The sequence below is a fragment of the Meles meles genome, chromosome 11, assembly GCF_922984935.1.
Source record: "Meles meles chromosome 11, mMelMel3.1 paternal haplotype, whole genome shotgun sequence".
Lineage (NCBI taxonomy): Eukaryota > Metazoa > Chordata > Mammalia > Carnivora > Mustelidae > Meles > Meles meles.
In genome coordinates, this window is record NC_060076.1 from 23,645,739 (window position 1) to 23,666,761 (window position 21,023).

At 48.9% G+C, this 21,023-nt stretch overlaps 1 protein-coding gene across 5 annotated transcripts in view; it reads left to right on the forward strand.

Moving 5' to 3' along the window:
* EPB41L4B (erythrocyte membrane protein band 4.1 like 4B) overlaps positions 1 to 21,023 on the forward strand; it is a 123,726-nt gene that overhangs the window by 48,959 nt on the left and 53,744 nt on the right. For all 5 annotated transcript variants that reach the window (XM_046021784.1, XM_046021786.1, XM_046021785.1 and 2 more), the window contains exons 6-15: positions 1,682 to 1,734; positions 6,823 to 6,943; positions 8,007 to 8,094; positions 8,261 to 8,349; positions 8,647 to 8,716; positions 8,817 to 8,986; positions 11,100 to 11,209; positions 13,229 to 13,259; positions 16,566 to 16,599; positions 20,337 to 20,401. In XM_046021784.1, the coding sequence (XP_045877740.1) occupies positions 1,682 to 1,734; positions 6,823 to 6,943; positions 8,007 to 8,094; positions 8,261 to 8,349; positions 8,647 to 8,716; positions 8,817 to 8,986; positions 11,100 to 11,209; positions 13,229 to 13,259; positions 16,566 to 16,599; positions 20,337 to 20,401 (831 nt within the window). The remainder of the gene's footprint in view (positions 1 to 1,681; positions 1,735 to 6,822; positions 6,944 to 8,006; positions 8,095 to 8,260; positions 8,350 to 8,646; positions 8,717 to 8,816; positions 8,987 to 11,099; positions 11,210 to 13,228; positions 13,260 to 16,565; positions 16,600 to 20,336; positions 20,402 to 21,023) is intronic.

A 21,023-nucleotide genomic window follows, 5' to 3' on the forward strand; every position in this document is an offset into this window, starting at 1 on the left:
TGTAAAGTGAGTCTGACACTTGTATCCCTGTCATTGTCATCTTGTTCTAAATGATGACTCTATGGCTTGAAGCATTTCCAAGAGCATTTAAGATCTTAAGTGATGTGCATTTGGGAATAATTCTCTCCCTGATCACATCACTGCCCCATTCATAATGGCTTTTGTCGTATTTGCAAGCAAGATACATTATTAGTATGTATACACTTACAAGCATTTGGGCAGTCAGAAGTCTCATTCATCACCATCTGCATTTCAGCCACGAAACAGGTGATGCTCTGACTCTGACAGGAAGTTTTGACATCTCGCCTCATTTCCTTTTCCCCTCTTAAAAATAGTTTTTCAATACCAGGCCTCTGGCGACAATGATTGGTGAGCACAAGGAGGTTTGGTACCCATGTGGTTGGTCTCGCCTGCAGGATTCATTTTAAGGATGGGAAATTCCAATGGTCCTAGCCCTTACAGTTGTGTTACTTCTCTGCATACATACTGACCATTTTGTATTCCACGGGAAACGAAGGCCGTATGAATCTCAAAAAGCAATCCCTGATGCTGAAAAGAGCCTATCTTGATTTTGAACACACTCAGAAGGAAATTCAAAAAGTGATGTCCGAATTTGCAGGCTCTGCATCGAACATACACTGTAGAAACCTTGATGCGATATATACCGTGGAACAAGTAGATTGTACAGTGTATACATTTGCCTCTTTCAGTCATGCACTACAAATCTTTGGTGTGTGTATTACGAGTGTGTGTGTATTTCTCTCTCTCTCCCTCTCTGCTCCTCATACGAAAGGCCTCTTATCTTTAGTAATTGTCTTCCACTTGGAAAAATATTAATGGCGACATCTTGCATTTTTATGGTACTTTGCAGTTTCCATGTACTTTGGCCTGATTTACCTGATGTACACAGTGGTGCCCTGGTCCCCAGCACTGCCTCCTTCCAGCTGGATGGCCTTGAGCAAGACACGTGAACGCTCAGTTCCTCATCTCTAAAGTGGGGGATGGGGGAGCCCTGGGAGCACCCGTCTTCGGGGCTTATAAACTCTGTGCATTGACCGCATTTGGCCGTACATGTGAAAGGCTTAAGTGCTATACCAATGGATGTCATTATTATTTTTCTGACTCAGTTTGTAATTTGAAGTGTGAATGAGATCAATGATTGGAGGTGTAGTAATTCCCCTCCGCGGGTCTGCCTCCCTTCTACTTACGAGAATGCTTGAGTGTGCCCAGCTGTCCTGGCGGTGTTAGTGTGTCTGTCTGCTTATTTTTAACATTATGACCTGGTTTCAAGAAAGACATAAGACAGCTTGAAAAGGCTGTGATATGTACTAGATCAAGTAAGTTTCAGAATCATAAGGCAAAGGGAAGGCTGTTCACTCCATTTCCCAAACTTCCCCCATTCTTGCCAAATTCAGTAAAATTGCCCGCAGGGTGGATAGAGACTATACCAGGGTTGGGTGGTTTTGCTAGACGGTGAGACCGACTTTGGGAAATAGGTAGCGGAAGTCAGCTTGTTTGCATTGTTTAATGTGGGCAGCAAAAATAGAAGCCGCTGGGAAAAATCATTATCTAAATATCACTACATTTTGAAAAATGACTTTAATGATATTTTGTATGGTTTACGAGTATTAAAGTTCATATACAGAATTAATTTCCTCTCCCTCTCTTTTTTTCCCCCAAGATTGAAATGCCCCTATGAAACGGCTGTGGAATTAGCTGCTCTCTGTCTACAAGGTACATTCTTCTTTGGTGGTAATTAGCATTTTAATGTTACGCTCTTGTTTCAGCGATTGATGATCCCATGTACCAGGCTCAGTTCTCTGCTTTGGGGTATCATTGGATACAGTACGGCCTCCATTTCCAAGTAGCTTGCGGTCCCGTGAGGACATGGCAGAACCACAGAGAGGAAGCATAGTTTTTGCAGGGGGCTTGGAAGGCAAAGGCCCTTCGTGGGGATGAGTGGATGAGGATGCACAAAGGACTCAAGACACAAAGTAGGAAAGTGCAGAGAGGCATTAGCGGTCGCGTGGTGTCAGAGGGTGGAAGTTCAAGAACCCGGAAGTTCAAGAACCTGTTTAGAGAGCATGACTTTCATGCTGTCAGCAGCAGGCCCCTGAAGGCTCTTAAGAGGGAGGCAGGCCTGGTCAGGTGTGCGTTTAGAAAGAGCACACCGTCTGTGATGGGGAGGAGGGACTGGAGTAAGACCAGGGCTGGGGCTGCAGTTAAAAGGCATTGCTGTAATAAAAGGAACTGAGCAAGGCAGGGGGCACACGCATGCATGCGCACACCCCCCACCAAAAAAAAAACAAAAAACAAAAAAAATTATTGGTGCAAGAGAAGGACCTGGTCATGAGATCTGTGGCGGGTGATGGGAACAGTGAATGGTCAGAACAGTTGGCTCCTGTGAAGGGCCTCTTGGCTGAGAGGTGCCAGGGGGACCCTCAGTAGCTTCTTGAGTGTTCACATCTGGCTACATCAGAGAGGTCAGGCCAGAAGCATTGACAAGGAGTCATCTGCTTAGCAGTGGGAGTTAGATGGAAGGTTTGCCTGCATGGTTGCCAATGTTGGCTGTTCATATTAGGCACTGGTGGGTTTCGTTTAAAATGGACAAGAAACCCTTGCTAAGGTCTCCAGCATTAATTAAGAGGATACAAACGTGTAACTGCACATAAGGAATTTTATCAGTATATCAGATAGACATATGTTGTGGATTCATTTACCAGTGAGTTTATCGGCATCATAATGAATTATGATGTATGTATGCGTATTACTAATTAATTTTGAATACCATCATAAGATTTGGCTTCCAGCTTTTGTATTTGCCAATTTTTAGAATTGATCTACATCTTCAAATTATAAAATCAGTACACATCTATTATAGACTATCAGGACAGCAGCACAGTAGACAAGTAGAAAGAAGGAAGGAACCCAACACCCTGCCATTCACAGACAATCAAGAGTGTCTGTGAGCTGGGTGCAGTTTTTAAAATGTAACTCTGATAAGTCATATATAATTTTTTGTATGATTTTCTACTTGGTATTTTTAGTGTACATTTTTTGCCATAAAGACGGTGTTCAATGACTGCAGGATACTCCCCTTACCTGACACTACTATTCCTTAGTCACTTTAATTCTTGTTTGCTAATGGGGGCTCGCATATAGCAGGTGCTCAGTAAATATAGAAGGAGTCGAATGAAGTGGGAGCGGCCCTTCAAAGACTGTGGCTGAAGGGGGAGCTTGCCCCTGAGGTCTGAAAGCGTGGATGATAGAGATGACAATATTGTCCTCTGTGAATGTCTGTGCCAAATACAATGCTAAGTGCTTCGTGTCCACATTTTCCTGATACAACAGTCCTTATGGTGAGAGCTATAAGGACTTTAGTGCTTGGGGGACATGGCAATCTGCTCTCCATCTTGGCCAGGTATAATTTCACCAGCTGGCCAAGTAGTATCCACGCTAGAGTTTCTGCGTCTTCAGGAGTTTCTGCCGTCAGAGTTGGTGGCTCAGCAGTAGATGTCAGAGTGTGGTTAACAGGATGACGTCACATCCCTGTCCGACCCGGGGCCATCACTCCACGGGTCCGGAACCATGAGTGCGCCAAGCACATACATTCTCATCTTCCCCGCCCTCCACTCTCCCTCACTTCCCGCCCTGGGATGAAGTCATCGTCACACTCTCGAAGTCCAGCTCTGGTGACCACTTGCCGCGCTCCAGAGCTGGGGCAGACGTGAATGAGGTCAGCTGTCTGTGAGCCTTTCTCGGGGAAATGACCCATTTGAGTTGGAACCACAACCTAGTGTCATTTAAGATACAGTCATTGTGTCCCGTACGAATGAAGAAGGCTGAAGGCTTAGACACACAAGTCGGGGAGGTCTTGTTACGTTTCCCTCTGAGGCCTCTTTTCCCCACATCCCGTTGGGAGGTGCCACAGCCTGCTTTCCAGTTCCACCCTGTGGAGCCAGTCTGCCTCAGGTCATCAAGGTTACTGGAGCTTGTCTGGCTTTGCATAAAATGGAGGGTGTGTTTTCCTCCCTTGCTTGAGCCTTGCAGACATGTCTTGGCTGTGGTTGTCCTTGAATGGATGGTGCTCTGGAGGGGCTGACTTAGTGGCCCTGAGCTCTTTTGGGGACTAAGTTGATGGTAGTTTTGAAAGTTACTGGGACATCTGAGTGGCTCAGTCAGTTAAGCGTCTGCCTTCGGCTCAGGTCATGATCTCAGGGTCCTGGGATCAAGTCCAGCATCAGTCTCCTTGCTCAGCGGGGAGCCTGCCTCTCTCTCTCTTTCCCTCTCTCTCGGCCACTCTCCCTGCTTGTGTTCTCCCTTTCTCTCTCTCTGACAAATAAATAAATAAAAGCTTAAAAAAAAAAAAAAGAAAGTTAATTCAGGCAGAAAGAAAGAGTGGGGGGAATGAGGCGGTCTTTGGCGGTGTGTCCCATGATCTTTTGTCCTCGCAGCAGTTCCCATTTTTACAGACGGGGCATCAGAAATGGCGAGCAGTTAAGTGGCTTGCCCGGGTGGCACAGAGATAGTAGGCGGTAGAGGGGGGATTCGGGCCCTCCTGTGTCAGAGCTGTTTCCACCCTACCCCACCCCCACTCGCCCCCACCCCACCACCCCTCTCCGCCGCACTCCCCACAGCCGCGACCCTGACTGCAGAGCTCACAGACAGTGAGTGTTGTTTGGCCGGCAGATTCTCGGAAGGCAGGCGTGCTGTCTCAGCGCACGTGTACTAGGTGTTACTCATGCTGCTTCTCGTCCAGCAACAGTGAGGAGGGACCCTGGCCCCCTTGCCCGGTCTCAGGAAAACCTTACCATTGTCTGGCTTCTTCCTGCGGGTGCTTGATGATGTTAGTGGTGTTGCTGAGACATCACTCAACCCAGGGCTCTGTTGCCCCCCTTCGGCCCGTGGGTGCAGGGGAAGCATGGTCCATAGGAAAGGGAGCTCTGCCCACACTGCCCCGCTAGCCCCACCAGCCCCCTAGTTTCAGGGTGAGCGCTTGGTCAGAGGTCGGCAGTAGCCTTGGGAGCCCAGCCCTCCCCTTCGCTGGGTGCGTATTTCCAGAGCAGAATCTTCATTTGTAACTTTGCTTGAGGTACCGCATAGCTGCACACCCTGCCTCCAGACCACCCTGGTGATGTCAGGGGGCTGTCCACTCAGAGTTGCAAATGAAGGGCCTCGGTCAGGTGAGGAGATGTTCACCAGGTCCCCTCCCCGTGTCAGGCAGTGTCTCATACAGCCCTCCCACGTCTCCTCTGAGCTTCGTAGTCCTGCATCTGTGTGGACAGAAAAGGCTCGGCCCTTCTGCAAGTCCATTGGGTCCCTCTGAAAAAGTGGGCTCTCAGATTGGAAAGGCTACTGGGGACTTAGTGAGGGCTGTGACTGGAGGGGTTCAGACAGTATGACCGTGTGCTGACTTGTCAGTTGGTGGGATCTGTTGTGTTGAGCCGGGCTTCTCAAGGTGTGTGTCCTGGTCAGCTGCATCGGCATAACCTGGGGACTTGCTAGAAATGCACATTCTCAGGCCTCCTCCAGCCCCGTGGCATCAGAATCTTGGCAGATGGGGTTCAACGATGTGTGTTTTAGGGGCGCCTGGGTGGCTTAGTGGGTTAAAACCTTTGCCTTTGGCTCGGGTCATGATCCCAGGGTCCTGGGATTGAGCCGCACGTCCGGCTCTCTGCTTATCAGGGAGCCCGCTTCCCCTCCTTCTCTCTCTGCCTGCCTCTCCGCCTGCTTGGAATCTCTGTCTGTCAAATAAATAAACAAAAATCTTAAAAAAACAATGTGTGTTTTAGCGAGCCCTCTGGGTGATCCTGACGCACACGCACGTTCAAAGGCCAGCGATGCAGATCCATGCTTTCCAAAGTAACCTGTGAGCCTATCACCTGGGCTTCTGGTGAAAAGTCAGCTTTGGCGTCAGTAGTTCTGGACTGGAGCCTGAGACTGGGTATTAGAAGCAAACTTCTGGGTGATGCGGACACTGTGCATAGTAGCAGGACATTAGAGAAACCGCTGGAAGATTCCTTTCCATCCTGGGCTCTGCCCCCTGAGCTGCAGGGGTGGGGTCCGGGCTGGGGAGAGCGGATTTTCTCATTCATGTCTTGGAGGCCTGGGTCCTCTTGTGTCCTCGGGCCCTCCATTCTGTGGGGGACTTGGCAAGAGCTACTAGTGTGCAGGGTGCCCCGGGCTTTCGGCTGGGACTGCTCACGTGGCTGTTCCTCGTCTGCGCTCCCGTCGCCCTCCTGGTTCTGGCTGACTTGCCGCAGTGGCTCCTGCAGCCTTGTCACCCCTCCCTCCCTCCTCCCCTCCGCCCTCCTCCCCTCTCCCTCCCAGCTTATTTTCCCCCAGATTCTACATGTGCGGAATGCTTGATTGGTCCTCTCCAGCACTGCAGGCTCGGGAGTGCTGCTCAGACCCACCCTTCACGAGAGTCTGTCCAAACGGCTTTTTCCGAGCAGGTCCTCGTTCCCTGCAGTTGCCTTTTATTGCAGATCTGGGCTCTACCACCTCATGAGGGAAACGTAATCTGGGCCTCCTCGGGTAGTGAGAAGCAGGCGAGAGAGAGACACAGTCATAACTGAGATAATGGTGTTTTGACCAGCGGGGAGGACACGAGGATGATTCTCCGGGATTCTGGATTTACGTATGGGTACCAGGGGGGAGTTCAGCCCTCCTGAAAGGAGGGGGGGTCCTCCACGTGGGGGTACCTGAGCTTTATTACAATTGTGCAAACTGCCTCTGGACCTGGTTGCAGCAATCACCGAAAGCGTTCACCGTCTCCTGTTTTGTTTTTTTTGTTTTTTTTCCCTTTTATGAACCTCGCAGCGGAGCTGGGGGAGTGCGAGCTTCCAGAACACACGCCAGAGCTTGTGTCTGAGTTTCGGTTCATTCCAAATCAGACAGAAGCGATGGAATTTGATATCTTCCAGAGATGGAAAGAGTGCAGGTACCATCTCGCATTCTCATGCGTTTCTTTCATGATCTGTAAGCGTGTGTCGGACTGGGATATGGCAGCACAGTTGCTCTGGTTGAGGACTATAAAACTGCAGCTCCAGCTTTTCACTTATCGCCCGTGGCTCTCAGTCCCATGTTTCCAAAGCCCCCTCATCCACCACGACACCTGTCTTTCCTGAGATACTGAGTTACACAGGCGGGACAGAACCACACTCCCGCTGCTCTCTGAATTACAGAGCCTAGTCCTGATTGGCTTGTTCCTGCGGAGGGCACCGCTGCTCACCTGGCCTCCTAGAGAGAGCATGGAGGCTCTGCCTCAGTGTCTTCCTCCACACCTGGGTCTCTGTCCGTGGCCTGAATCTTCTAGAATAAACCCTTTAGACACCCTACAGGGACACCTGTATTTGAGACCATGTGTACAGCGTCATATTTCAGGACATGTGATGCCACAGCTAGATCCAGCCTTGTCGTTGACGTCTTGCCTCTTCCCTCCTCCTCCCCGGGGTCTCTCTAGGCAGACAGTTTCGTGCCTTTTTGCCCTCCCAGACCACCTTCCCAGACTCCGCCTCCTCTGAGTCAGTCTTGGACTCAGAAACGGAGCCTAGTTTCTTCCTGTCCCTCCGTCCTTCAAAGGGGCCTCATGACCTTTTTTTTGAAACTGGAGGGTGACGCTAGCCCACTGTCGTACCAGGTCAGAACAGCAGAGGAAGGTGTGGCTGTGGCATCGCGGTGTCACGCCCCGCACGCGCCCCCCCCCCCCCCACCGTCTTCTCTGCAGCCAGTGGTGCAGCTCTCTGGCCTTTTTACCTTTTTACACAGCCACGTCCACGCACAAAAATTGTCGCCTTCCATGCTTACATTATAAGCGCTGCTGTCTGTCATCTTTCTAGTCAGAGAGCAGTCTGTCCGTGGAGGCCTTTTCCTGTTCACCCAGATTGGTGTCCCTTGTTCTTCTAATCGCTGCCGAGCATCCCAGTGTGGCTGTGCCCCTCAGAATCCCGTGGAGGGGCGGTTACGAGCCACAGTTTACATGTGTTTCCGTTGGTTTTTCTAAGGGGAAAGAGCCCTGCCCAGGCGGAGCTGTCCTATCTGAATAAAGCGAAGTGGCTGGAAATGTATGGGGTAGACATGCACGTTGTCAGGGTAAGAACCGTGTGGGTTAAGTCTTGGGGTCTCTCGGGGTGCGCTGCAACTGGGCCACGTGTGAACAGTGTGCCGGCAAAGTAATGTGGCGAGGAAACTGTTTTGCATTCTGCTCTGTGACGACCTGTTAGAACCCTGTACCGATTGTCACTTCGTTTATTTGTAGGGAAGAGATGGCTGTGAATATTCTCTTGGACTGACCCCGACAGGCATATTAATCTTTGAAGGAGCTAACAAAATAGGCTTATTCTTTTGGTAATTTAGTTTTGTCTAATATTAAAAATGTCTTTTCCTATTTTGTGGTGGAATTCTATGTTGATGGATGATCATTGAGGGATATTGGCAACACCCAGATATGCTTTAAAAACACACTGTACTCTCGCCTACACGGGTGTTTGGCAGTGGCCGTGAGAGTTCTGGGTAAATAAATTACTTGAATGAATGAATGATTCCTTGAGCAAATCAAAGCTTAAAAAACTAGAAAGGAAACTGCTGTTTGTGTAGATCGCCTTCCTGCCGATTGTGCTTTTAAAATGTTTTCTCTCTGACCAGGCCTAAAATTACCAAAATGGATTTTAAAAAGAGCAAATTGACGCTGGTGGTGGTGGAGGACGATGACCAGGTAAGGCTTGCCGGTGGTCTTCCGCCCTCGCCGCAGACCCTGCCCGGCCAAGGTCACGGGCGCGCGCACCGATCGCGGCACCGTGTGCTTCCTCTCGCAGGGCCGGGAGCAGGAGCACACGTTCGTGTTCCGGCTGGACAGCGCCCGGACCTGCAAGCACCTCTGGAAATGCGCCGTGGAGCATCACTCCTTCTTCCGCCTGCGCACGCCGGGGAATAGCAAATCCAACAGATCAGACTTCATCCGGCTGGGGTCTCGCTTCAGATTCAGGTGGGCACTGGTTCCACCACAGGGACACCCCCTTCCGAAGCAGGGGGCGGGGGCGTGTCTCCTGAACGGAGCAACGAGTGGGTGTGTGTCCGGAGGCTTGAGTCGGACATCCCTGCTTCTTTCTTGAGATCTGACCTTCTGTCCCTGAACTCTTTTAAAGATTTTATATATTTATTTGAAAGAGAGAGAATGAGACAGAGAGCATGGGGGTGGGGGGGCAGAGGGCGGAAGCAGACTTCCCGGCTGAGCAGGCAGCCAGTGCAGGACTTGATCCATCCCAGGACCCCAGAATTATGATCTGAGCCACAGTTGCTTAACCAACTGAGCCATCCAGGTGCCCCCCTGAAGTTCTTTCAGCCTCTGTGTCCTCATGGATAAAACGGGGCAAATACCAAAATTGTTAATCGCTGACACGTAGCTAGAAATGTGCAGTAGACACTAGCCACATGTGGGTATTAAGAGTAATATTAAATGAATTTTTTAAAAAAGTTATTTGGGAGGGAGAGTACATGTGTATGCTATTTGGGGAGGGACAGAGAGAGGAAGCCCTCAAGAGTGGCTCCATCTCATGACCAATGAGATCATGGCCTGAGCCGAAGTCAAGAGTTGGATGCTCAACCAACCAAGCCACTCCAGCGCCCCAAGATTAATATTAAATAAATAAATTAAATTATTATTTAAATTAAATAAATTAATAAATTTGGTGATGATTAGAATGAGAGCAGGGGCGCCTGGGTGGCTCAGTGGGTTAAAGCCTCTGCCTTCGGCTCAGGTCATGATCCCAGGGTCCTGGGATCGAGCCCCGCATCGGGCTCTCTGCTCCGCAGGGACCCTGCTTCCTCCTGTCTCTCTGCCTGCCTTTCTGCCTAGTTGTGATTTCTCTCTGTCAAATAAGTAAAATATTAAAAAAAAAAATGAATGAGAGCAGATGTCCACATGTGTGCAAGTGACCCAGGATGGGCTCAGTAAATATCTGAACCTGAAAACATGAAGAATTCAATTTTCCACATATTTTTACTTATAAATGTAAGACCGTGTCTTTCAAATAACATAAAAATTCCTTGGGGGCTTATTAAAAATGAGAATTTATGAACTCATCCGAGACCCTTGTAATCAGAATTGATGGGGTGCGCACACATATGCGTTCTTGAGTAAGGCCTGGGAATGTTCATTTTAAATGACCTCCCCAAGGTTGGTTTCCAAGGCTCTTTTACAGATCTGAGAACCACCATTATACACTCCAAAACTTCACCTGGTTTCATAACCTCTACCCACACATGGCATGTCCTTGAACTCTTGAATATGCCAAAAAACATGCTCATCTCAGATTTATGTACTGTGCAAGGAAGCGGCTGTTGGGATGGCTGCCAAGGTGGGTTTTTCCATCCTGGGAGGAAACTCCCCCAGGATTTGGCCAGGCCAGGCTCCTTCTGCTCCTTGAAGAGACTTGAAGAAGGAAGGGAAGGTCAGAGACAAGGATGCCCCTTGGAGGCACTTAGAGCAGGAGACAAGTGACCCCTACTGTGTGAGAAATCATCAGCCGAGCATGACTGGGATACAGCCGCTCAGATACTGGGATACAGCCGCTCAGATACTGGGATACAGCCGCTCAGATAAAACAGCGCACGTCCTGGAAATGGCAGCGAGGTCGCACAGTGGTTGAAACCCATAAAGCCTTGGTGAAAGAAGTCCTGTTTCCCTTGGCAGAGTAGGGAGGGCCAAGGTGGACTTAATTGGTCATTGATTACGGCGTTTTAGAAGAGGTGAATGTCTACATAATGTGTATTATGAAAGGTCATTTTATTTGTGAATCATTGTCCTCGCTCAGTCAGATGTTCCGAGTACTTGGACCTCCTCGGTCTATGGAGTCAAGTGGCTGGTACCTAAATTGCAGGCTTTTGTCTTTCGGTGGAAATATCTGCCCCTATAATACAGCCTGCGTTTGGCAGAGGTTTTATTTCCAAATGCAAGGCTAAATTTAGTATGTGTCTTCACCAAAGGAGTTCACGATAAGTTGAAATTTACATTGGAGATCTTGAAAATAGAAGCATGCTTCCAAATGTGCATAATGTACTGATATTCTGATATATGCAGTGAAATATTTACCTTCCAGCGGGCGGACAGAGTATCAAGCCACGCATGGCGCCAGGTTACGAAGAACCAGCACCTTCGAGCGGAAGCCTAGTAAACGCTATCCATCCCGGCGACATTCAACGTTCAAAGGTGGGGTGTTGTTCATTCTGCCTGGAATTTTACCTTACAGTTTAGTGGGTTAAGCCCCAAGGAGCTTGGTAAAGCAATTCTTAAAGGAACTGTCTGCTGTTCTGCTCTGTCATTTTGAAGCTTTTAACAAAATCCCAATGGGAAGGATTCTCTGGAGGAGAATCAGGCCACTTTTCCTGTCCACTGTCTTTAGTTTTTCCCATTAGATGTGTTCGTTTTCTTGTCCCTCTTTTTCTTACTTCTTTTCTTGTGCCTCTTTGCTCCTGCTGGACCCGGGACCTTAGGAATATCATAGGTTACCACGTTTCTTGTCCGTGGAAAATGATCCTGTGTCGTAGAGGGAAAACAGTCCCTTCTCTCCTCCATCTTAAAATTTCAAATGGGGACATTAGTCTCATGCTAACCAGAATTCTGTCCACTTATAAGAGCAGATCCAGAACTTTAAATCCCGGACTCAGGTCTCACGGTGCATCCGAATACACCCTGCCCTTGAATTTAGCCTGCCCCTCCCCCTCTTGCCAGAACTCCCTAAGCCTTGTCTGTCCATTACTACTGTGGCCTCATGCCTATCTGAGGCCAGACGCCCAATACGAGACCAGTCAGAGACCAGTCATTGAATGAGCAAGTCATTGAATGAGCAAGCAGCTCGTTTAAATCGGGCCTCCACATCCCACCTCCTAGCTCTCCTTCTGTGCTTAATTATTCCTCCCTGCAGGACACTTAATTTAGCATTGAATTGTGCGCTCTTCCATGGCATGGCCTTTGTACTCCAACCCCCCAGGCCCTCTCCTACATAAATATATCACTTACTCTTAGTGGCCATTCCATAGGTTTTTCTCATATAACTCAGGACTTAGCAAGCCTTTGTGGGACCCGCATCTATACTTGTCCCTGTTCTAGAATCTAACCTTGTGTTCCCCACTGTTTCCTGCCTTTTTGAACCAATGGTGCAATACCATGGTAGCCAGAAGCTCTCCAAATTCATTCTTGCCTGCTTTAATAAAGACAGAATGTCCAGAGCCCAGGAAATGTGACCTCACCTTCAAGAAAGACCAGAGGGTGAGAGGATGGGGGGATGTCCCCAGAGAAGGGTGACAATGGTTGAAGGGGATTGACTGCAGGAACTGGGAGTGACAAGTGATGCGTTGAAGAGAGGAGGAGGGGTGTGTTGCCTCCCTGTCAAGGCTTATGTCTGCTTCAGTCCATTGGGTCAACATTGTTCAAAGATATTCCAAAAAAGGATGAACTTCCTTATGGTGTTGTCCAAAGATAGAGCCATCTCAAGACGGTGCTGAGCTCCCAGGCCCTGGAGGCATGTGCAGACACAAAGGGAAAGACCCCTGCCATAGCCACTGCAGAGGGAGGAAGTTGCCTTTGACTTGACCCTTGACCCTATGGGTGGCTGTGGGGCTCTTCCAGACCACAGCTTCTCTGATTCTATTCTACTTTCCTTCCCAGTGTCTACCCTCTTTTCCCTCTTGTTTTATTGGTATTTTCTCCAGGCTGAGTTCTGGCATCTCTGTGAAGCTGTTAATGATTTTCCACGCTGCATCCTTTAAAAAGCAAGTGGAGTCCAGATGAAGGCACTAACTCTGTCCATGGTCCCTTCCACAGATGTGCTTGCCTGCTCCAGCCAGTCTGTCCTGAGCTTCCCAGTGCAGTCAGGCTCGTAGTCCAACCTTCCTCATCCTCTTTTGCTGTCTTTGATTCTGTGCACCTCTGTCTCTGTGTCAAGACTGTGAGCTCCTTGACAGTGAGAATCATCTCTGATCTCTGTATCCGAGAGCACCGGGCCCCGGGAACGTGCTCAGCATTCGCTGGGTAAATTGAAGGGCTTGGCCCAGGGGAAAGGAGACTTTTTTCCTCCAGAAGGGAGAAGTAGCTAAGGTGAAGATTTTTGCCTCCTGGGATCAGGACCCCTCTGAAATCACAGAGCTGTCCACCCTGATCATTGTCATTGCGTGGTAAACCGTGATACAGCTCTCTGAGATGACACGCCTTTTTGTTTTTCCTTTAAAGCAACCAACCCGGTGATAGCAGCTCAGTTCTGGTAAGTTCCCCCAGACTTTGGGGTCCAGCTCTTCTAATTATTGTCTTTATTTGCAATGTTGACTTTTTCCTTAATACAGTTAAACCACAGAGTGAGTCACCCGATGATCTTTCCCCCATTTTTCTCTGCCTGGCTATACCATCCTCCTGGTTTTCAATAAGTACACAATAGAATGTTCCAAGTCAGTTTTTTTTTTTTCTTTTTTAAAACACAGCTGCTTTGTTTGCATAGCTCTGGGCGTTGTTTATGACAACAGTGGGCGATAAAGGTGAGAGGAAGGTGTGCAGCGCACTGTGCGGAGGGCACTGTAGGCAGGGACGGGAAAGAAAGGCCATGCTCTTAAGCAAAGGCTTCACGAGAGCACATGTGGGATCTGCTCGGTGATGCACAGGCTTTACAGACATACGAAGTAGAAGCCCTTTACTAAACACCTTTATCAAATGTCGTGGAGACAGAAGAACACAAGGCGGAAACTCCAGCCCAGGTGCGAGCAGCTTTTCCCGTAAAGGGCCAGAGAGAGAGTCAACACTTCGGACCTTGGAAGCCATGCTGTCTCTTTCACGACGACTCAGCTCTGTCGCTGGCACACAAAAGCCGCCGTAGGTGCCGAGGACGGCGTGTAAATGAAAGAGCACAGCTGTGTTCCAATAAAACTTTCCTCATAAATGCAGGTGGGCCAGGCTCGGCCCTCGGGGCAAGACTTGCCGGCCCCTTCCCCAGCACAGGAGCTCTTGATCCTTGCTGTATGTGGAATCTCCTGGTGAGCCTTGAAAGCTCCCCCTCCGCCGGGCCACACCCCAGGCTAATGGCATCCGTCACAGAGAGGGGGACCCAGGCATCTGGTTTTTTTTTAAAGTTCCTAGGTGATTCTGGTGTGTGGCCCAGGTGAGAAGCCCTATCCCACTTTGCATGGACCTCTTGTTCGCTCTCAGAAACAGCTGTTTGCACATGTGGGCTCTGACTGAGAGTCACAGGCTGTAATTGTTTGGGTCCTGGTGTCCAAGGTCCAGCCACTGGGAGCCCAGTTTCGTTAGCTCCTGGGTGTTGCCAGGCACAAGGCTCAGGCTGCTGGGGAGATCTTGGAGATGAGCACAGCTTGACTGTGGCACGTGTTCCGGAGAGGAGGCTGGGCCCGGCATGGCCTGGTGGGGGAGGAAAGTGGGAACCCATGCCCTGGTGGGTGATGAGGAGGCAGGCCATGGGACCAGGAGGTCTCCCGCCTCGCCCCCCAGCCTTGCTTTCATCCAGCTCTGGGACCTTGGGCCTTCCTCCTGGGCCTCCTTTTTTTTCCAAGGAAAACAAGAAAGTTGGACTAGATCAGTGTCAGTCTACACTTTCTTAGCCTCTGCTGTCTGCCCCCTGAAAGAATGCTGACCTGGGAGCCCAGTGTCGAGTGCAGACAAAAGTAGAGCTGCTCTGGGTGAAGCCAGGCAGGGAGGAGGAGGCCCGTGCCTGCCTGTTCATCTGTCCCCTCCCCACCAAGCAGCCCCAAGACATCTGGCAGGGCCCAGGGTGCTAGAGAACACGACCAGCCCCGTATCACACAGCTGGGAACTCGGCCTTCTGTCTCTGATTTGAAGCACCACCCACAGTTGGGGGAAAAGTGGCTGACTCTTGTGTCTGGGTTCACGTCTCAGTACCTAGAGAAGGGCTCCAGGGTCCTGTTGAACCGCTGGGCATCACACCCTGCCCCCCCCCAAGGGAGGGAGGAGGTTGCGGGGTCCCTTCATGGCTTCCTTGCAGACCTGCAAGCCCGCCCGTCACTAGAATCCCCGTGGCAGGCAGCCTGCCCAAAGTCGCTACACCTTTCTGCACCTGTCAGCGTGTCTTGCTTTGAATTCTCAAGGGCTTCCGAGTTATGACATATCTTTCCTTTGCTTCCTAAGGAAGTGATTGTTTTGTTTTTCCCTAATAAAATTATATTTTTCCTTTTAGCATCTAGTGGAAATTACATATATTGGGAACCAAAACAAACTAAAAAAAACTGTCCACTGGAAAAAAAACACACACACACACACAGTAAATATACCCTTTAGGAACAAATGAGCTAATGACCACTGTTTGCAGCTGTTCAGTTGCTCCTCAGAGCCTGTGGGATCCCGGGGTGAGTAGGTTTGCTGTGGGAGCCAGGGATGAAATTGTGCTCCGGGCTGCAGAGGTGATACCAGAAAAATAGCACCTTGCCGAACACTTACCCTTCCTAGTGAGATCCGGCTGCAGGTGAACCTGGCCCGCAGCCTGGCTCTATGCACCCGCCCTCTCGCAAAACTGGAACACAGAGCCATTTAGACCCCAAGCTAGACTCCTAACAATGAACTGTTTCTCACTGTCGGAGAAGCAATAAACCTTGATTTCAGGGACACCACCCTGGCACTGTGGCCCAGCGATGGTGCCGTTTGTGGTTTTCCTGGCAGCAGCCAACCTTGTGGACAAAACATGTTGGCTGCGTTTTACGTGAAGCCAGCCTTCTCGGCCAGTATATAATATATAGAGAGAGATACAGATACACGTGGTTTGTTGTTGTTTTGTTTTGTTTTTTTTTTTTTTTGGTTTTGTTTTCTTTTGTTTTTTTTGTTTTTTAACCAAAATAGTTATATGTCAGAGTCCATCAAACTAGACTCATGCATGAGGAGCCCGGAACCTTTTCTCAGACCCTCAGGGAGCCCACTTGGCTTTGTGGAAAGCACATGGGCTTTGGGCTGGAGCAGCTCTCCCTTCCAGCCCTGGCCCTGCCACGGACTAGCTGGCTGGCCCTGAGCAAGTTTCCTCACTGCTATTAGGCAACCTTCCCTTTATCTGTAAGAAGAGGTGGTACCGGTTATTGACCTCATAGCCTTGCCGTGTGGGTTAAATAGTAACAGATGGGAGGGTCCCAATGCAGAACCTTTTATGGAATGAGCGTTCCAGAGCGGTGGCCCGATCACAACAGCCCCGTTGATAGTGGGACCCACTGCGGTAGGCGCTTATGGGCAGCTGAGCTCTCCCTCTGCGGTTGGAGAACGCTCTGGATGGCCAACCAGCAATGGCAGTGCAGACCTGGGATGGGAGCTGAAATTCGGTGATGTCACCGAAACATAACATCACAAGAAGCATTCTGGGATATTGCCTTTGTGTTTCTGTGAGCTCAAAATTGACAAAAAGACATTGCTGTTTGGTTGCCTCATTTAAACAGCTATTATAAACCGAAGAAGAAATGGTGTTCGGGAAAGTTCCTAACAGTGTTGGATTTGTTGATGATTGTTAAATAAATCAGGATAATGCCACTTTACAACCTGTTACATTACAGTTTTCCCTTCTTTTCTTTAGCTCTAAAACAAATCCTGAAGTCCATAACTACCAGGTAAGATACCACTTTTGAAGATTTTCGTTAATACTTCTTAAAGTTTCAAAATCTTCTGCATTCAAGCAGTCATTATGCTTATAGCCAAATTTTGAAGAAACAGTAAGAAAACATTTTTTTTGGTTGGCGGGTGGGAGGGGGTTGTTTTTGATTTTCGAGAAAACAGTAAGAGATCCTTCTTCCATGACCCCTGGTCCCTCTTGGTCATTTCAGCTGGCCCTCTTTTTTCTTAACATTTTCAGCTACTGAACAGCAGGGACATATGTTCAAGTTTCTGGGTGGTCAGATACAACCTCTTAGGGGCACTCAAGCGAGGCTGTGTTTTGTCAGTGTGTTCTCAGCCTCGGGAACATGAGTCCCTTGAGATGTGTGTCTGGGAAAGGATGTCTTAGTCACATGTTTGGGAGATGGTATGTCCTTCATTCCCCTTCTTGGATTTTACAGGGCCCATTTGGGTGTCAAAGGTACTGAGAAATCCTGCAAAAAAAGACATTTTTTAAAAAAATTTTATTTATTTATTTGATAGAGAGAGATCATAAATAGGCAGAGAGAGAGGAGGAAGCAGGCTCCCTGCTGAACAGAGAGCCTGATGGCAGGGCTCGATCCCAGGACTCCGGGTTCATGACCTGAGCCGAAGGCAGAGGCTTAACCCACTGAGCTACCCAGGTGCCCCGACATTTTTTTTTAAGCTATTGTTTCCCCAAGTCATTTGACTATTGAACAACCCCTCCCCCATTAAAAAAAAAATTGCCTCTCACTTCCCTGCCTACCTGTTTTTTGAACAGTGTGTCTGTTAACATCAGTGGAGCATTGGTTTCTAGAACCTTCTTTGTAGAGCAGTGTGGCAGGCCTGTTGAGCCTGCAGAAGGAAAACAGAGAGGTTTCCCTGGCTAGTGGTTCTGCTCTTCTACCGGGTAGCCAAGCAGGGCCCCCACACCCCTGCCTGCCCACCCACCCGTGCCTGGGGGTGGCTCTTGCTGGCTATACACGGCTTTCTAAACCTGGCTCCAACCTGCTTTTCTACATTTGCTTCCTCCCCGCTCCTCCCTCACTAGGTTTGTGCTAGGGGCAGCATCTGTGTCCGATGACCTCCTCGTTTGGGGCCATTTTTCTTGTGCTGGATGGTTTCTATCCAAGGGCACTTAATCTCCTGTCACCAGTCTGGTTTTGAATGTCATGAGTGAGAAGCTACTCCATGAGGGGTTCATCTGGGAACATTATCTAATTAGCATCTTTCTTGATCTTTTGTTACTGTAGATATTACTTCCTTAAAAGGGGGTGGGATCCCAATGTATGTGATCTTGACAAGGTCTCCAAAGTACGTTTCAGAAGAATTTTGTGATATCATCTTCTGCGATGATCTTCTGTGAAACCATCTTCCCGACATGCAGAACTTGGACATGACTTCTGACTTTGGGAAATAACATGTAGAAAGGGCTTTGAGCCTGGTAGGGGAACAGCCAGATTTCCCGATCTCGTTGCCTTCTTTAGGCCCTTGAATCTTCTCAGTCACAGTTAGGCTTTTTGGTCTGGAGGGATTTTCAGGTGCGAGGGGCTGGCTGTAGGGGAAGGGAAGAGCTATGAATAGGTGGTCCCTGCTCGAAGGCACCAAAAAAAATGAAAACAAAGCAAAGCCAAGCCTTGCCTGCCCAGAGTGAACTTGGAAATGGTTGTTCATTGAACTCCAGACACAAAAACTGTTACCCAGACGTTCTCATAACATCTGTGGCAACCCCTGGTCCTCTACCCCCTTGCCAGTCTCAGAGGTTCTGTGTTGCTCTATCAAGGTTTGGGAGTGAAATGACCAGGAAGAGAACGTCCTCAGAAACAGGCTGGTCGGTAAGCGTCTGAGTGCTGAGAAGGGTTTTCAGGACGATGGGCTTGCAGCATCCCTCTTCCTGTGAGCTCAGCCAGCTGCCACGAAGGATGGATTGCTGCGGTTTTGATAAAGACACTGTTGGCGTTTCAGGAGGGACCGTTCTTCGTTGTGGGACTGTCCCGAGACTTACAGGGTGTTTAGCTTCTCTCTCTCTCCCCGTTAGCTGAAGGTAATCCTGTCGTCATCGTGACAAGTGACATATATATTTCCAATTGCCCCAGGGGGACAGAACTGCCCTGGTGGGAGCCATCTGGGTTAACATTAAAAAATGCTCCTTGACAGCTTTAGAGTATCAAGTAAATAGAGTGCAAATAAATTACCAAAGGAGACACAGGAAGGTTTGGGAATATCCTTCTAGGTCTTTATGGCTGAAGTACCCACCTGGCTCTGAGTCTGACTTGACTGTGTTTGAAGAGAAGCACTAGAATACGAGGTCCGTTTCTTTTCGAGATTATCCCCTTCTGTTGAAGATCCAGCTGATGGAACCTCCTTTGGGGCCTGGCTGTGTGATCAAAACACTCAAAGCCTTCCAGCTTTGGGCAGACCATCTGAACTCCAAGTCTCTGTTTCCCAAGACAGGTCTGCTTTCAGATTTGGCTCCTGAGATCTCTTCTCCATGTCCTTTTTCCTCTAGCATGTCCTTTTGGGGACTGCCCCCTTCACTTGCTGACCAGTGCCTTTGAAGGAGAAAGGCCACCAGAAGGCAGAATTAGGCAGGGAGGGAGGACATGTTTGGTTTCTGAAAACAGAATGAAAAGAATTACTGAGAACTTTCCACAGTACAGAACAGGTTTGTGCTTATTAACCAAAACAGCAGGGGAAGGAGAAGAAGGGGAAGAAATAATTAGAAGAATAATGGTGGCAAGACATAGTAACTTAAAAGTCAGGAGGGTCTAATGTGCCCCATGGAACGTCTGGCCTTGAGAAGTCACCGTGACTTCTGGCCGTGCGTGGGGCCGCCGCCTTCTCCAGGCCAGAGGTGGACAGACTGCCCTGCTGCCCAGCCAGGCCTGCCTTGTCTTCACCTCTGTCCTTTTGTGAGTCACCAGTCTGGATCCATTTTCCCGTCTTACAGTGGACGAATTCCTTCCCTCCCTCCCTTCCTCCCATTTTATCAGGATAATAAGTGCTTTGGGTGGTTTGGAGTTTGCTGTGGCAACCGGGTGAGGGGCTAAGTTTGGTACTGGGTTTTGGATCGTATTTTAAGAAGTTATTCTTGGGCACCTGGGTGGCTCAGTGGGTTAAGCCTCTGCCTTTAGCTTGGGTCATGATCCCAGGGTCCTGGGGTCGGGTCCTGCATCGGGCTCTCTGCTCAGCAGGGAGCCCCCCTCTCTCTCTCTGCCTGCCTCTCTGCCTGCTTGTGATCTCTCTCTGTCTGGTAAACAGATAAAAGTCTTTTTAAAAAAAAAATAAAAAGTTATTTTTGCTGCTTACACAAGGCAGAAAGTGACCGCCGTAGTCCTGTTGCCTTGGTGTCCCCGTCCAGTTCTCTTGCGTTTGCAGATGTCACTGTTATGCATGGTTGTTGTCATTCTCGGCAATGACAGAAATTGTCCCTGCATTTACCATTCTCCCCGCATCTTGGGTGTCTTTCATCTGTTCCCTTGAGGGACATGGATAGTGCCTGTCCTGGGCGCTGTAAGCGACCCTTTCCGGGCAGATGCCTTCCCCAGCCCCCCAACCTTTGTTTCGGGGGAAATGTGATCATCCTGGGAAGCCACGTCCTAGCCAGGGTTTCCTGAGCCTTTCCATTCATAGCCCTGGGCCCCTCAGCTGGATGCCAATAAAAGAGAAAGTAAATGAAGGCCATTGAAATCAAAAGGTCATCGAATAATCGAGTTTGGTATTTCATTTCTAGCCTCAGTACCATCCCACTATCCACCCCAGCCAGCCTCGGTGGCACCCTCACTCTCCAAATGTAAGGTAAGTGCTTGAGCTCACAGAGCTGTGCTTTCTCGAAAGTTCTCCCTTTGTCTCAAAAAACTCGCGTCCTCCCTACTTACGAATCGGAAGTCTGCATCAGAGACAGCTGTTAAGAGTTGCCGTGTCATGACAGAGATTAATAATTTGCCAAGCAAAGGAAGCCAGTAATGAGTGTGAATTTACCAAAGTTATGCTTTTAGAAATAAAGGTGAATCGGGTTTTGTTTTTTTGGTGGTTTTTTGTTTTTTGTTTTTTGTTTTTTTTTTAGGCATTCTAACCTCAGATATTTTTGGTTTGGTTTGTGTTAGAAATGTTACTTAAAATTTCTAAGTAACATTTTCTTGTCCCAAGAATTCCATTACTAAAAATGTGAGTCAAGCTTGGGGATTTTTGTTGAGGGTTTTTTGAAGGGAATATTTTTCAGGGGTGGGGTAGGTGGGGAGGTTGTTGGGTGTTTTTGTTTTGTTTTTGTTTTTGTTTTGTGTCAGATCTTTTTTCTAAACCCAAGGGTCAGCACACTTTGTTCTGAGCCAGATAACCAGTATTTTCAGCTTTGTTGTCTCTGTCACAACTACTCACCTCTGCCTTGTAGCTCGAAAGCAGCCAGAGACAACCCAGAAGT